At 44.8% G+C, this 16,961-nt stretch overlaps 2 protein-coding genes across 4 annotated transcripts in view; one reads left to right on the forward strand and one right to left on the reverse strand.

Moving 5' to 3' along the window:
• gse1b (Gse1 coiled-coil protein b) overlaps nucleotides 1-12,459 on the forward strand; it is a 64,297-nt gene extending 51,838 nt beyond the window's left edge. For all 3 annotated transcript variants that reach the window (XM_030098682.1, XM_030098699.1, XM_030098690.1), the window contains exons 4-16: nucleotides 858-1,024; nucleotides 1,299-1,499; nucleotides 3,191-3,358; nucleotides 3,472-3,836; nucleotides 4,263-4,593; nucleotides 5,990-6,630; nucleotides 6,751-6,863; nucleotides 6,950-7,208; nucleotides 8,368-8,481; nucleotides 8,673-9,047; nucleotides 9,719-10,066; nucleotides 10,168-10,271; nucleotides 10,391-12,459. In XM_030098682.1, the coding sequence (XP_029954542.1) occupies nucleotides 858-1,024; nucleotides 1,299-1,499; nucleotides 3,191-3,358; nucleotides 3,472-3,836; nucleotides 4,263-4,593; nucleotides 5,990-6,630; nucleotides 6,751-6,863; nucleotides 6,950-7,208; nucleotides 8,368-8,481; nucleotides 8,673-9,047; nucleotides 9,719-10,066; nucleotides 10,168-10,271; nucleotides 10,391-10,531 (3,327 nt within the window). In that variant the 3' untranslated portion in view covers nucleotides 10,532-12,459. The remainder of the gene's footprint in view (nucleotides 1-857; nucleotides 1,025-1,298; nucleotides 1,500-3,190; nucleotides 3,359-3,471; nucleotides 3,837-4,262; nucleotides 4,594-5,989; nucleotides 6,631-6,750; nucleotides 6,864-6,949; nucleotides 7,209-8,367; nucleotides 8,482-8,672; nucleotides 9,048-9,718; nucleotides 10,067-10,167; nucleotides 10,272-10,390) is intronic.
• Nucleotides 12,460-14,138: 1,679 nt separating this feature from the next.
• On the reverse strand, nucleotides 14,139-16,613 carry gins2 (GINS complex subunit 2). Its single transcript, XM_030094052.1, has 5 exons — nucleotides 16,477-16,613; nucleotides 16,114-16,228; nucleotides 14,967-15,066; nucleotides 14,750-14,876; nucleotides 14,139-14,484 (listed from the first exon to the last, which is right to left on the reverse strand). Exons 1-5 carry the CDS (start codon nucleotides 16,564-16,566, stop codon nucleotides 14,356-14,358), a joined length of 561 nt encoding a protein of 186 aa, XP_029949912.1. The 5' UTR covers nucleotides 16,567-16,613; the 3' UTR covers nucleotides 14,139-14,355.
• Between the last annotated feature and the right edge of the window lie 348 nt (nucleotides 16,614-16,961).

Consider the following 16,961-nt stretch of genomic DNA (forward strand, 5'->3'; position numbering starts at 1 on the left):
GTTCCCCTGCCAACTCCAGCTTTAAGTCTCATTTTGCACAAGATAAACGTCCCATCGTCTCTATGAAAATCTCCTCAACTGTATATCCGTCTATAAACAGTTTCCTTCTACAACTTACAAGGATTGTAGGTTTTTCAGCTTTGCAATTACATTTGTAGGCAGAGGGAAACCAAAGCTTGAAAAAAAAAAGCACTCCCACTCCCACAGCAGGGTATCTTTGTAGCTCTGAAACGGTGTGTGTGTGTGCCCACTGAGTGTCTGTGTGTGTTTGTTGTGGGATTGGATAAGTGAGACCAGGCTTGCTGCCAAAGGGAGAAAGGGAGTGAGGTGAAAGAGAAGAGGAAAGAAAGAGAAACAGAGGCACAGGGATGTTGCTTTTTGGACTTTGTTGTCTTCCCTGTAGATGCTACCGGGTGTAAGATATATGCACGCTCTCGCTGGCGCACTCGCACGCCGCTGAGATCAAAGCCGTCATATTTCTAGCAGCACTGTTGCTGTCTGCCATTACCACATCCTCATCGATCACAAGGATGACATCCCTTGTTTGCAATTAGATAAAACAATGAGTTAGTGCTTTTTTTTAACCGCTCTCAACCTGCTTCCTCCATTTTATTACACGGTCTTCTCATGGAAATGTTGAGCTGTCTATTTTTACAGGGTGGTGCTGTGTCAGATAAAGTATATACAAAGTGCCTGAGGTAGAAAGAGAGCGCGGGGAAGGCTGTGGCACCAAAAGCAAACCCTATTCTTCCCTCTATCTCCAGCTGAAAGGATGGGCTCCATGAGCACTGACAGCCGTGACGGTCACAGGTCCTCGCGAACAATGACCGAGATTCTCCCTCTGCTTCTCTCTCCAGGCTGACTCGGGGCCTCGTGGAGCCAGCAGGGAGCGTCTGGGCGCAGAGGGGGCCCTCTCCCAGGAAAAGGGTGGCCCCTCGGTCCCCGCTCACCTCCTGGGAAACCCCTATGCCTTTGGTCTCACCCCCGGCGCAGTCATGCAGGATTCACGGTTTCAGCCCCTCAAGTAATTAAAACACCTTCCTCTTTTGCAGTTTGCATGTTTTGGATTTTAAAGAAAGTCTCTGCTCATTTTTTTTAATTAAAGTTTAGAATCAATAAGTCACAGATGCATTAAATTCAGCGGAATAATCTGCATGAACACACATTTGTCTTGTTGACATTGGTGCAGGGGGGAAAAAAAAGAAGAATCTTTCCAGTTTCTTGGTAAAAACTGATGCCGTTCTGCTGCGGTGAACACATACACAAACTCAAAACACTTTTCCTCGCTTGTCTCTCAGCCTGCCCAGACAGTTGCCTAATACAGTTCCCCCTGGTCCCGTACCTGAGGAGTACCTCCGGGGTTTTCGGCCCTACGCCACCACTGAGGACGCTCTCCGGATGCCCTCTCTGCCCTTGGGCCTGGATCCCGCTACTGCGGCTGCTGCAGCTGCTTACTACCACCCCAGCTACCTGCCCCACCCCTCCTTCACGCCATACAGGTAAGCTTTGTTGACCCTTTTCCTCTGAGAACAAATTGTGCAAATGGAGCGGATTAAAGTGAACTAAGTGGTTGTACAACTCAGCAGTAAATGCATCAGTGCATGAATGACCTTGATTTCAAGTTGCCAAAGATGAAATGTTTTCATTGATGCTTTTTGTGAGTTTGTTTTGTCAGGAGAGAGACGGTCGTACCTCTAAAAATAAATAAATGAATAAAAAAAATAAAAAAAAAAAGTGTGAAATGACGAGTCCAAATAAAATAGGTTTCCAGTTCAGGTGAGCGCAAATTAAATGTGCTCATTTAAAGTAAAAGTGACCTTGACATGAAATCGTTTCATTTTAAAGATTGAAAAAGCTGAACTGGCCAAGTCCTCACGCGATTGCTGTCACAGGATTGATTAAAGTGTATTCATATTGTGTGTGATAATATCAGCCAAATCATTCACACACGCAAGAATGTTCTGAATTTTAGTGGCGGTACAGCTTGGCTATTTTGTGTGGTTAAAGAAAAGACTGGTGGAAGTACTGATTCAACTAGTCTATTTTCAAGAGAGTTTTAAGCCAAATTCTTTTTTAAATGTTGATTTTGTTTGCTTTGTTCTTACTGCATTTTATTTTGCACTTGCACTTATATTTATGACTTTGTACAGCACTTTGTGGCAGCAGTAGTTGTTTTAAAGTGCTATATAAATAAAGTTAAGTTGAGTTTTTAAGTAGAAAATGCACATATCTGTGTACCAGTGTTGGTAAAAGTAAAAAGTGAGGAAAAAAATACTAAGCGAAGTACAGATACTTAATACCTCTTCTCGTTATCGAGAAGTGTGATACCTGATTTTTTTATTTATTTTTTTTATTTTTTTTTAATTTCTAATTTTTTTTTTTTTCTGTGAAGCAGAATAAACCAAAGAATAACTTTAGGTTCTACGTATTTTGAAGCCTCCTAAATCAGTGAAACTGAGACCTGAGTCCCTTTTTGTTGTCTTCATCCTTTTGGCCATTGCCCCCAACTAAAATCTTAGAAAACTGAAGCTGGTCTCAATCATCCTAGCTTAGCAGGTGTACAGAATTTACACCTTTAGGAAATTACATGTTCTGGTTTGAAAGCTGTCTCATAAGAAAAACAATGTTTTGTTTGCGGCGACTCGACGTCCTTGACAGGAACAGCAGTCGGAGTTACTGAATCGTCAACGGAGATGCAGCATCAGAAAAAGGATTTAGAATAATTTCTTGAGGGGAAAGAATTAATCCAAATGTACACTGAATGATTGTTGGGCTCTGGATATGTGTGTGTTGAGAGGGACCCTGCTTGCTTTGGGCTGTCACACAGCCTGCCTGCCTCCCGTCTGTCAACCGAGCAACATCACAGGACTACAGCGCCCATCACACACTGTGCTGTAATGGACTTAATGAGGGGTTGAACACACACACGCACACACACACACACACACACACACACACACATACAAGCGCACAGCACAGTGTCTTGCAGACTGCTGTGTGATGGCTGAGGCGAGCTGACAGAAACTGCTGCATCCATGAAAGGCTGTGGACCTCGTGATGTTGCTTCTTTGAAGGATGGAAGTACAAAGGTTAATGAAAGTGAACGCTCCACTGTCACACACTAACTCTTTCTTTCTTTCTTTGTTTTTTTTTTTGTTTTTTTTTTCAAATCGAAATTTTGAACTCCCAGGATGGACGATCCATTCTGCCTCTCAGCTTTGAGGTCACCTTTCTATCCGCTGCCAACAGGGGGCGCTTTACCCCCCATCCATCCCTCTGCTGTTCACATGCACTTACCGGGGGTCCGTTACCCTGGAGACTTCACACACCCCTCACTGTCGGCGCTGCAGTCGGAAAGGTAAAGTCTCGTCATGAGGTTAATCTCAGCAGTGCGCCGTGACTGTGGGCCGTCCTCTCATTTCACTGATCTCTCCCCTCTTCTTTTGTTTCTTTGTCCACTTTGTCATTCAGGCTTCAGCTGGAGGATGAGCTGCGGCAGCGAGAGAGGGAACGGGAACGGGAGCGCGAGCGCGAAAAAGAGAGGGAGCGCGAGGTGGAGAGAGAGAAGGAGCGCGAGAGGGAGCGAGAGAGGGAGCGGGAACGGGAGAAGGAGCTGGAGAGGGAGAGGGAGCGCGAGAGAGAGCGGGAGCGGGAGAGAGAACGAGAGAAGGAAAGAGAAAGAGAGAAGGAACTGGAGAGGCAGAAAGAGAGGGCATTGAGGGAGAAGGAGCTGCAGGCATCCAAAGCCATGGAGAACCACTACCTGGCTGAGCTTCATGCCATGAGAGGACAGGATGAGCGAACCAAGCCTGAAAGACTAACCCCCAATCGGGCTGGTATGTGTCCCGTAACCCACATAGCCTCTATAAACTGCATTCATGCTGCTTCCACTGATGTGTGTCCATATTTTAACCAATGAGTTAATCAGTTTCTTATTTTTTTTTCATGTATGAGTTCAAACCAGACATAATGCTTCACTGGGTGATTCTCAGAGTGCAGGATGTCCCTCCTCGGAGGGTCACCAGAGGACTTGTGTTTTTGTGTGTGCCGTACAGTGGGAGGGATGACACTATGTTTTGTCTTTTTCATGAACTGGTACTCGTGCTCTGCTGCTCCACTGTGTTATTTTAAGAGTGCTTGCTAAGGCATTTCTGTAGAGGAAACTGGAGGAGTCGCGATCAAGACAGACATTCGCACCATACAGAGGGTTACAGCCCTAATTTTTTTTTTTTTTTTTTCCTGTGGGCTTTCTTCTCCTGCAGATAAAACCAAAGAGCCCGCCCTTCCAGCCCCTAAACCTGTCCCACCAGGAATCCATGCTGCAATGGTCCAGCCTCACCACCCCATCCCCGGTCTGATCTCAGGCCACAGCCTCTACATGGGACCCGGCTCTGTAGGGGCCGGGCTGCAGAACTCCATGATTGCCCAGAGGACCAACGAGGAGGAGAGGTGGTTGGCACGGCAACGCAAGCTGCGTCAGGAGAAGGAGGACCGCCAGTACCAGGTGTCTGAATTCCGCCAGCAGGTTCTGGAGCAGCACCTGGATCTGGGCCGCCCAGCTGATGCTGCAGATCACAGGACAGACTCACACAGGTGCGACGGCCAACATGTGCAGAACCTTTCCTTTGTTTTCTTTACTGCATGCCATGACAGTGTTTAATTTCTCCTTAGTATAGCAGTTTTGTCCTCTGTGTTTGATCTGATAGAGACACAGAATTCTGGGGTCTGTGTGGTTGCTTTCGATGCACATGCTATTTTTGGGGCTTTTGCCTTCATGCGTTAGCCTGATAGGGACAGTCGTGTCTGTGTTTTGAAGCCTCAGATGCTGGCAGGCTTTAGAAGTTTGTTTTCAAGCCGTCCTGGAAGAAAGATTAAAAACCTGTCACATGTGTCACATCTCGTATTTCTGTCTTTCCGCGCCACCTTCCAGGCCTGGCTGGGAGGAAAACAGCTGTCCGAGTTTAGGTGTTGATGTAGATTGCGGCGACGAGTCGTTATGATTGCCGTTTAATGAGTGGGTATTTGCTGGGCTTTTGAACAGGCAGTGAGGAGGACTGCTAAGATACACAAGGGCTAATTCTCAGATAATCCTCTCAACCTTGCACAACATAAGCCCCCATACCTACCCTCCTTTGTTACACTGTCCATGTTTGACTTGCGTGTGATTCAGGGGCGATGCTGTGGTTAAGGCTGGTCGGACATGACACACACACACACACACACACACACACACACACACACACACACACACACACACACAGAGATCTGCTATCAGTAACCCTACAGTATAATCACAGCTCACAGGCTGCAGATTGCAGATAAAACACACATTTACTCACACACACAAAAGTGAAAACACAAACAGGAGGCATGGATAATTTAACTGGTCATGCAGCATGCTCTCCTGCCAGGTCTGATTTGGAAAGATGCTTGAGACAGTGTCCATCAGCCATCTGCCTATCTATCTTACTCACTGTTATTTCCTTCCTACCACTACGCAGTTTTCCATTTTCTTTGTGTGTTTTTTTTTTTTTTTTCTGTTCGACATACATCTATGGCCTATTATTTCTTTTTTTTTCTTTTTTTTAAATCTATCTCTGTTTTCAGTCTTATGGCAGCCCGTCTGTCACTGGAAAATATATTGTTCCCTTTATATATACGCACCTGCACATACATGGCACACTACAAGAGCCTAGCGGATCAAAAACAGGCCTGTGTATCTGGAGGACAGTGTGTGCCTTGGCCACATCCTCCCTCTGCTCAGGGCTACTCTGCCTGGGCGTGATAACACTCCTTTGCTCAGGCACGCAAAACCACAAACCATCCTGACATGACTGAATGAAAGAAGTGTGTCGGGCACAGTTGCACTGCTGCCTGTCTCATCGTAGCACGGCTGATTGGGAAACCTCTTTTTTTTCTTTCAATTGTAGAATACGGTTGAGATATTGTCAAGCATACGTTCTCATACTCTCTCAATGTGTTTCTGCAGATCCATACCAAATCACCATGAACCGGGAAGCCGGGACCTCCACCCTCACTTAGGCGCCCCTCCGCCGCTCATCTCACCCAAACCTCCACAGCCGCGTGAACATCACCCTCCGCCTCCCACCACCCTGTGGAACCCTGCATCTCTCATAGAAACGGCGTCGGAGGCCAGACGTAACCACGAGCCCTCAGGGATGGCGCACTACGAGCTCAGCCGGCTGCCCCCGGGGCCCTCCAAATACGACGACGGAGCCCGGAGGAGAGATGGCGGCGCGATGGAAAAGTACACACCTCTGAGAGGTCCCCCGGGCCTGCCTGAGCCCAGCACATTCCTCGCCGATCTAGAGAAATCCACCCAGACCTTTTTGAGCCAGCAGAGGGCGTCTCTGTCTCTTTCCAGCCAGTATGAACTGGAGGGAAATGTAAAAAGCAACATTGGACTCAAAGGCCTTCAGGGACATCCAGGGCACAGCAGACATAATCAAGGACTGGGATTGGTCAGTGGGCCGGGCATCGGGCCGTTAACCTCGATGGGGATGTGTCCGGAATCGATGCTGATCTATGACGAGTTCCTTCAGCAGCACCGGAGGCCCGTCAGCAAGCTGGACCTGGAGGAGAAGAGGAGGAAGGAGGCCAGGGAAAAAGGTATTCCTCACATCCAATGTGGAAAATCATTCTTTGATGCATCATCTTTGATGCAAATCAGCTTTTCTTTGAGGATTAAAAAAAATGTGTGTGAAGTGTGACTTTTTCCTGCTGCCGCAGGTTACTACTATGAGCTGGATGACTCATATGATGAGAGCGATGAGGAAGAGGTGAGAGCTCACCTCAGGAGAGTAGCAGAGCAGCCCCCCCTCAAGCTGGACGACTCCACAGAGGTAAAACCGCAGCAGGAGCGCCGCTCTAACGTCGGCCTGCGTCATGAAGCGTCGCTGTCAGTTACCCCTGCTTCCTCTTCATTCAGAAATTGGACTTCCTGGGAGTGTTCAGCCTGACGACAGTAGGCAGACGAGACGAGCTCGTGCAGCAGAAGAGAAGAAAGAGGAGGAGGATGCTGCGGGAGCGGAGCCCCTCACCTGCCTCACAGTCCAAACGCACTCCTCCTCCTCAGCTCAGCACACGATTCACCCCCGAGGAGATGGACCGAGCGCCAGAGCTCGAGGATAAGAAGCGCTTCCTCACCATGTTCAGACTGTCCCACGTCACCATACAGCAGAGGAGAGGTAAAACCTTCTTAGTCCATCTCTGAGATGTTGAGGACGCTGACTGCTGGCAAAATATAAGGCACAATTGAAGGAAATGTGTTGTTAACATGATTGATCATTTTAATGTTATCTACCCTTTTTTACACACGTGACCATATTTGGTAACTTTTTTTTAATTTCCTATTGGTAAAAATACAAGAATATGTCCGAAAAAATGTATGAGCAAATATTGTTATAGGTGTTATGTTGTAGTATTCCCTGCAGTAGTGTAACCACCAGTGTTTGAGTGTGTGGCACCTCACCTTTGGCAAAGTATTTTGAAATTCCAGTTGATGCACACAATTTATACATTTATAGTGGAAATATGCAAGTAAAAAAAACTGTTACAAACATGAGCACTATCAACTGAAAACCAATGCCTGTGGCACCATCTCTTTTATGAACATGATAATAATAAACTAAGTGCATTACTTCTCAGTCTTGAATGACCCACCTTTTAAAGAATATTTCAACTAGAAAAGCGTAAATATGTCTAACTTTGCGCAGACAAAGGCCGTTTCTATAAAGTTGAGAAATGTTCCTCAACAGTCGGGTTAAAAGGTTTGATTTGCCTCCTAAAAGGTTGAGACAGAACAAAGCAGGAAACATTGTTCTTCAGAATGTTAGAAATTAAGACATCACCGCGCCCTTAATGTACCATTAAAACACCCAAACCAAGTACTTATCTCATCTTTGCTCTTTGACATCTTGTTTCAGTTCGGGGGGGGAAAAAAAGGAGTGATTGCGTCCTCATTAGCTGATACTCAGTAGTATTCATTCACAGTTGGTTCTGCAGCTTAATAATGCTTCATTACGCCTCAGCTCTATCAGCTTTATTTGCACCATGTTCTCATTAGCATGCCGACTCCAGCAGGCCATTGTAAAGGGACTCTGAAAATATAGCTGCATGTATAAAAGAATATATAGTGTAACCTTTTATTGAAATGCGGACTCGTGTCAAGATTCAGTTTATACATGCACATGTTCTACATGTCTGCCTTTTACTTTTTAACATTTTCTTGTCCACTATTAACTAAGAACTATAGTAAGATTATATATATATATAAAGGAGCTTATGAAACTGAATTAGACATATACCGACAGTAATAATGCTGCAGCGGTTCTTCTTCATTCTTAGATAATGAAAGGGTGTTGGAGCTGCTTCAGGCCATTAAAGAAAAGAGCGTAACCTTGGATACCATCAGAAATGCACCTCATCCGCTGTGTAAGAGCCCTCCAGCACAGATCTCCGGTAAGACAATATGCTAATGAATATAAACATACGTGCTCTCATTGCGGCTGCATTAGACTTTGTTGATGTGTGTAATGTATCTGAATCGGAGTTGTGAATGTAAAGCAGCCGTTTTTTTACCCGCAGCGTTACAGCTGTAGTCGTGTGGATCGTGACCTTCTGGCCTCTAACATATGCTCGCATGATTGCAGATACAGCGTTTGGCCAGCCTTCCTCTGAATCAGAAGACCACCATAATCTCAGACCGCATAGCCCCCCCTCGCATTGCCCAGCATCCCCCAATGGCCACACAAAACCCCTCGGGGATACATTAAGACCAAAGGCACCACCTTCCCCAGCTGTCTACCCAGACAAGGCCCGGGGGCCCAGCGAGGGACCCATCTCCAAGAGGAGCTCCAGTCTCCTGAACAGCTTGCGGCCCCCGCTCCCCCTGCAGGCCAAAGAAGGCCTTCACAGCATCAACGGCCGCACAAAACCGTGGGACAGCTTCACGCCGGAGGAATTCGCCCAGCAGTTCCATGAGTCCGTGCTTCAGTCCACTCAGAAGGCTCTGCAAAAACACAAAGGTAGACGGAGCGTGAACGTCTCTCTCACGTTGACTGTCAGGCAGTTTATCAGCACAGAGACAAGAGAGCAGGCTGAAGAGACAGTTTTTTAATCTGCTGTCCCTGATAAGCCCAGCATTGACCTATGAATTGGCTGACATTTCAATTCAGCAATTTGTCATTTTAAACCTGCACATGAGTGAAGTGTTTGACTTTATGACTGATTATCCTCATTATCTACTTTTTAAAACCAGCAGAATTATCGTTTTGGATTCAGAATGCCTGAAATTTAAAGAAACCAACAATATTTGCTGCCATATGTGCAAAAAAACAAACAAAAAAAAAAGACTTACTTGTGAACATCGAAACATTTGGAATAAAATGGAGGTTTTTTTATTTTATTTTGAAAGCTGTCTAGATTTTATATTTGTGACACATAACCTGATATAGTTCAAACATGTTTCGTTTAAAAATTAAATCCTTAATTAAAATATATTTCACAAGTCATTTTTTTTTACATTAAAGAAATCAGTAAGAATTCAAAAATGGTGGAAATCTTTTTGTTTGTGGAACGAGTAACAACCAAAGAAGGTCTTTTCAGCGACAATCATATTTCTTAACATGTAAATGACGATGTTTAGTCTCTGGCATTAAACCGCTGATGCCGCTCCCTGTCCTGGCGCTTCATGCAGGTGGAGCCACGGGGGCGTCGGAGTCGTCCCACCTGCAGGAGTCCTCTGTTCATTACAACATTCCAGAGCTGCAGAGCGCCCCGGGCCGACCGCCGCCGCCGCCACAGCCACATCCACAGTCCCACTCCAGCACGCAGTCGTTCTCCCTCCCGCTCCCACTGTCCCACCCCCAGTCCAACGGGCAGCACGTCTCGGCGCCGCCGCACAGAGACGCCTTGGCGAGCAGAGAGGACCTGTCCGGGCCCGAGGACTCGGACGACGAAGACGATGAGGAGGAGGAGGAGGCTCCGGTGTTTAAATGGCAGGGGATCGAATCTATATTTGAAGCTTATCAGGAATATGTAGAAGGTGAGCATACAGCCATCCACTGTGTCGATGGTTGTCTTTCTTTCCTCCCGATCAGCTGTTGATCGCTTGTTCTCCTTGTTTTCCTCTGCATTGTTCCACAGAGCAAAGTCTGGAGCGACACGTATTGCAGAACCAGTGCCGGAGACTAGAAGCTCAGAACTACAACCTCAGTCTGACTGCTGAGCAGCTGTCGCATAGCATGGGGGTAAGACAACACACACACGCGCACACACACACACACACACATGCACACACACAGGAAACCTGTAGTGAAAAGGCTGATAGTAATTCTTGCTTGTATTTTGTGTCTTGTTTTCCACACAGGAGCTGATGTCGCAGAGACAGAAGCTGGCAGTGGAACGGGAGAAGCTACAAGCAGAGCTGGAGCACTTCAGGAAGTGTTTGACGCTGCCGCAGACGCACTGGCCGAGAAGCGGCCATTACAAAGGCTACCCGCCCAGGTGACCCTGACGCAGTGACCCGACGGCCCCCGGGGGCTGTGGCCACCCCACCCCCCCACCCCCTCTCAGACTGACACCCAGAGTTTATTTTTCATGACGTGGTCCTGACGGCTCCATGGCAGAGATAAGTTGAATGAATTGAATGGATGAATGAACGAGTGGATGGATGGATGAATGCACAGAAGACAGGACCATTCAGTGAAGGACATTCAGTCTTTGGACGGCGGCGAGCCAGGGACTGCACCACGAGCCGCTGCCGTGTGCCAATGTAGCCAACCCCGAGATCAGCGTGGTTATCAGGCAGGAGAACCTGAAGATCAACACACACACACACACACACACACACACACACACACACACACACACACACACAGAAGCCCGCTTCTCACACTCTTCAATCCCTGCTGCTCTGCTGCTCAGTCCCTGCATCCCTCACTGCCACAGCCACAGACAATCCTGCCAATGAGGGAGCAGCTGCCCCCCGAGGGGCGCCGTCACCAGACTTGAAAGCTCCAGATCTCCAAATGAAGGCTTCTGGTCAGCGGGGACAGACGTGACCGCGGTGGCCACGTGAGCTTTTGAACTGGAAATGCACTTACTCAAAGCTGAAGAACTACCTGGTGGTACTGTGTTACAACAATGAACTGTTCAAATTAAGGAAGAACTTAAAATGCACATTTTTGGAAAGAATTAAGGAAATGTTTTATTTCGAAATAGAAAATTTGAAAATAAAAAAATTTAAAAGGTGCTTCAGCCTTGTATTGTATATAATATGAAGACTTAAAAGAATTTTTGTATGTTTTTATTACTTTAATCATTGTTCTTTTGAAAGAAAAAGCCTGCCATTTTTATATGTTTATGCTTTTTTTTTTTTGTTTTGTTTTTTGTTTTTTTGAGTTGGAAGAGAAAGCCTTGCTTTTAGTGTTTGTACTGCTGCTGGCCAGAACAGCTTGTTTTGAAACATTTACTGGAGTGAAAGAAAGCAGCATGCGCTCCTCCTCTGACTCTGTCCTGGCAGCACAGCTGAGACCCAGACTCATCTGGCCTCACCTGGCCTCACCTGGCCTCACCTGGCCTCACCTGGCCTCACCTGGCCTTACCCGGCCTCCTGAGTCAGCGAGGCTAACTCGGGGGTCCTGAGACACGGCTTCTGCCCTCCGACCCCCCCGTTTCCGTCACAGCAACACGTCTCTGTTTCAGTGCCCGTTTCAGCGGCTCTGCTGGTCAGCTCCACTTCAGCTGGCATCACCGGTTCGCTTTCAATATCCTCCCGCTGAGTGCAGTCCCACAGTGATACATTTATTTTCTTTTGTTTTTATCTCTTTCTCTTTTTTTTTTCAGTTACAAACATGAAGAGTCTCTCAAGCAGCCAGCAAATAAAACTGTCTCCTCCTGCTTTGTTGTCACTATTGGACCTTCGCTTTATTTTGTATTTACGTCATACAGCATTGGACTCAAACACAGAGTCTGTTTGCATAATGTTACGCCTTAAAACATGAAGCTCTTATCAGCCGCCAGTAGAGGACACGGTGCCAAAAACAAAACAAACGGTAGGATTTTGGTTGGAGGTGTAATTGGGTCGCTGAACACTGAAACCAACACAGGCCATCCTCCTACAGCTGTCGAATGCCTTTGTCCTAGCTCGGTATCTTTGTAATTTCCCCCTCTTTTTGGGATCCTCCAATATTCACAGTTGCCAACATATTCTAAATAACAGGCTGGAAATCACACAAAATTGCAAAATGGACAGTTTTGTCAGTTTGAAATTCGGCTCATTAACGTCATACACTGTAGCTCGTGTAAGAATTTCAGAATCCAATGGAAAACTGTTTTGGTTTTGTTTTTTTACAAAATGATTAAAAAAGACTGAAGCACAACACCCCCCTCCCCTACACACACACACACACACACACACACACACACACACACACACACACAAACACAAACACACACACTCCCCCCATGCATAGGCTAGATTACTTATAAGTGCCTCAAGAATTTGGGAGCATATGAATGAGTCGTAGTCCACAGTCGTCCAACATCATTTATCAGGGACTTACCATATTACACTGAAGTGTCTACTTTGGGATTCACATACTCCAAACGTGTGCAAGTCAATAAGAAACTCTCAATCCTTTATCTAAGCGACTTATTTTCCAGTGAGCCCTAATCCAGATCAGAGGAATACACGGCGTAGTCAGAGCGGAGCCAGCAGTGCAGCCGATCAGTAAACGAGGGAGCGTGCGCGGCGTGAGGTTCGCTGCCCGTGAGCAGGGGAGGGCGGTGCAGCGCAGTCGGCCTCTTCGCTCGGCCTCCCCGTATCGCCCAATCCACGCACATTCATGCAATAGTCCCATGACTCAGTGGAGGATGTCTAGATGCTGTGAAATCCTGTTTTAAAAAAAATGTACTTGTTTGAATTCATTGTAATGTAATATATTCTTTGTTGAATGTAGTAATTAGGTATTTATGAATATATGGCTGTGATTTCAGACAAAAAAGAAAATAAAATATTTCAAAAATGTTCAACATCAACCTTTGTTTGTGGGTCCTGATGAAGCATGTGACTAAGTAAGTTTTGTGTGTGTGTGTGTGTGTGTGTGTGTGTGTGTGTGTGTGTGTGTGTGTGTGGTGTTTATTTACAGTAGTTTAAAAAAAGTGTACTAATTTACAACAAAAATCTTGAGATATAAGATTTTTCATATTTTTTTGCCTAAAAAATTCAACTAGAACATTTCTAAAAAGAATGTAAAAAGTACACTGTACCACTAGATGGTAGAGTCACTCCAGTCCAGTGCTTTTCTTTTTCTGTTATAAGGACAGAATCAGCAGATCTGAACTCTAAAAATTAAAAAGTAATTGTCAAAAGGTCGTTTTTTTGGGTTTTTTTTAATAAATATTTGCACACTGCTGCCACTCAGCACTGAAATGACAACAGTTTGCATATATTACCTTTGAGAAAAAGCAAGTCTTCAATTTTTTTGTGTTATCTTTCAAGTAAATTTAGAAAAAGAATACATATTAAACTTGAGGTCAGATTTGCACAACTGTATCGGCATTACATGCATCAAAGACATTTTTCTTTCAGGTTCAGCAGTCACCTGTGAAAGCCTGCATGCTGTTAGACCCCCACAGACAGGCAGTGGAAATCACCTTTTTCTGATCTGTAAAGTAGTTGAGTGTTTAAGAACCCCGCCCCCCACCCGACTTTTTCAGGTTTGGTTTTTGCATTAAGTCTGCAATGTTCTCACTGTAAATGTGTGTGGTTTCTCCAGGTACTCAGACTTCCCCTCTCACTGAAATAGATAAATAAAACATGCACTCAAGGCTAACGGGTAGTAGGTAGCAGCAGCTGTGTGTGTGTGACTGGTGAGCTGTCCTCGTGGTACCCCGCCATCGCCCAGTCAGATGGGACCGGCTCCGGGATTGAAGATGGATAAAGGTGTTCGATCAGAGCTGACCTTTTCGATGTTTGATGTGTGGCGTCGTATGAGATTTATAACTGATGTTGATTGTCTCTGACAATCATTGATACAAATACTTAAGCATTTTTGTCTTTAATCAGTTCGGACGAAATAATCACTCCAGTAAACTTTAATGAAAACACACTGATAAATCAGAAAACACTGTTATAAAAAAATTACATGTATATCACAGACATAAAATTATTTATCATTTAATGAAACAAAAACACACACTACCTTCAAATCATTTAAATATGCACTCATCACAAACAGCTCACAGGCTTTTAAATATGTACAGAGTCAGGTAATTTCCAGAAAGGTGGAACTTCAGTCCTTCCCACGTTTTGTTCTTGGGCCTCGGGGATTAAAAGTCTGTGAACTGTCCCGTGGCGGAGCCGGGCTGCAGGTTGGAGCGGAGCTTGTACATGCAGTTGAGGGAATCCAGAAAGAAAGCTCGTATGGTGTTGATCTCCATCAGAGTCAGGTTATCCAGCTGGAGAAACAAACAAGTTCAGCAGGACAGAACTTTTATCTTTTGTTGATATTCTCAACTTCTTTACAAACCATTTTGATTATTTTCCATATAAACAATTAGGAGGATGCTCATTATGGCATTTAAATTAGTTTCAGCCGAGCTATTTTTGTTCTGTAAAAGCTGACAAATCAGTTTTGGAAATACCAGCCGTGGCTTTACTTGCTAAAGGTCCTGGTACTGGAGATCCTCAGTGTCTCACATCACCACTCCAGACCGGTCTTACCTTGGCATGAGCCTCCTGCTGGCTGATGAAGCTGTCAGCAGACAGGCGCAGTTTGGCGATGCGAGTGTCCCAGATGTCTTTGACCAGCGTTCGAATCTCATCAGCTTTGGGAATGTTGTCAGATGCACTAAAGAAAGGAAAGAAAATGAAACATGAATGCAACATGATGCAGAGGCTGTAGTTCAGAACGGGGTTGAGGACGGTTTCCAGGACTCACTGGTTCAGCAGCAGCTTTGTCAGCTCCATGTAGTACGGACTGGGGACCGGAGTGAAGGCCTCTTCTTTTCTCTCAAGCTCTCGCATCTCTTCCAGTTTCTCTGCACGTTGACACAAAGCAAGCACACCGATGACAAAAATGCATCAAAAATAAAACAGTATCTGAAAAAAAAAAAAACACTTTTGTAAGGAAATCCTGTTCTGTTTTGTCTTTTCCATCCAGCCTTGGTTTTGCATCTTGACAATGGTAGAATAGAAGGAAAAAAAGTTTTTGAACTTGTATTGCAAAACTCCACAATACTTTTTTTTTTTTTTTTTTTTTTTATCAGTTTGAACTAAAGTCATATCCTCATTTCTTCAAGAAGAGAATAATGTATCTCTCTTTTTGCCTGAAACAACAGAATATTTCTGGATCAATTTAATTAGTCCAATATTAAAACAAATAAACAAAACGTCTTACACAGCAAGAATGTTTTTACTAGTTGGCTTTATTAAGTTTAGGGTTAAATTCAAGATACTGCCATGGGGATGAAATACTAACTTGCTCTAAACAGTCTGGAGTCAACATTACCTTGTTTCCTCGAGCTCGGCTAGTAATCAAAGGTGATCACAGCTCGAGCAGCTATGCTGCACGGCCTCTCATCTCTTTGAAGATTTACCTTTAAAATAGAGCTTAGCTTAGAGCTTAGCTCACTTTGACTTTTGACTTTGAAAATAGTTACATGAAAGTAGAGAAAATCCGAAAGTCACTTTAAAATAATTAAAGATTTGGGGTACAATCTATGCATCATCTATAAAACAAAAACATCTTCAGATGGAGGACTGTGTGCATGTTTCTTAGAGACATCGTGGATGAAAACTCAAGGGTTATGATCATATCGACCAGCTTATGTTTCATTATAAACAGACTTTTCATGCCACTGTTGAGATACAGATGTGATCAGAACACTGGAACAGCCTCAGATCAAACTCAAAATCAAAGTGTCTGACAACACAGAAAAAAAAACCCGTCAAATATATCAAGAAATGCAAACTTTCCAAATAGTGAGTTAAGTTTTGTCATTTTGTTAAATCACCAAGTTGTACTTACTAGTTTCATATTTTTCATTTATTTTGAAAATAGGTGATTCACCTCCATGGAGACTTACCAACATCCATCCACTCAGGAGGGATCACTCTGCATTTCTGTCTCTGTTTAAGGTTAAGAGCAAGCCACACAGGGACATCCACAGGGAGTCCAGGGTTAAAAGGACCCAGGTCACCCTGAGGACATGAATAAGGCACAGGTTTTACACTGGCAAAGCAACACCATCTTGACACAAACATGCAATTAGATACACACGCATTACAGTTCCCGCCTGCTTGAATGTGTAATACGATTATCTGATAGTAGATTTTTGAGTTGTTGGACTGAAGTGAGGATCACTGAGTGAACGTTTAATTTTCTAGTCTAAAATCAGCTGAATAACTCTCTGATATTTACCTTTTTCAAACGCAATTGACGTACTCACCCCGATTAAGTAGATCTTATCAAGGCTGAAGTTTGGTATAATCTTCACCATTTCTTTCTCTGCGAGGAACTCCACCTCAGACGGATCCATAACTGTTAAAAATGTTGTTTTCTAAAACGTTTGTGGCCAGCTTGACTCTCACACACGCTGCAGAGAAATCCCGCGCTGCGAGTCCAGCGAACCAATCAGAGAACAAGGCGGCAGCTGTGTCATCCATCTACGTCATCAAATTACGTCAGCACCAGGAAGTATGCAGTGCGGCTTTCTGAATGTCGTCTACACTTATTTGAGCGGGTAATTTGTAAAGCCGATTATATTCGTCACTTTGAATCAGTTATACTCTGTCAGTTATCACCGGTATTATTTATTCGCCTTCACACGGTTTGCTGGCCGTTTCCTGACAGCAATAGACGTGTTCCAATCTCAGACCTCACCATATGACAGCAGTAACAGATATACTCCACCAGGTGGCAGCATTTACTAAG

Source organism: Salarias fasciatus, chromosome 1, assembly GCF_902148845.1.
Source record: "Salarias fasciatus chromosome 1, fSalaFa1.1, whole genome shotgun sequence".
Classification (NCBI taxonomy): domain Eukaryota; kingdom Metazoa; phylum Chordata; class Actinopteri; order Blenniiformes; family Blenniidae; genus Salarias; species Salarias fasciatus.

Bases quoted from the DNA above. Each gene is read 5' to 3' on its own strand.
- gins2 (XM_030094052.1), bottom strand. From the start codon at position 16,566: ATGGATCCGTCTGAGGTGGAGTTCCTCGCAGAGAAAGAAATGGTGAAG. The intron at 16,229-16,476 runs GTGAGTACGTCA...TCATGTCCTCAG, and splicing joins ATAAGATCTACTTAATCGGG to GGTGACCTGGGTCCTTTTAA. The intron at 14,485-14,749 runs GTAAGACCGGTC...TTGTTTCTCCAG, and splicing joins AGCAGGAGGCTCATGCCAAG to CTGGATAACCTGACTCTGAT.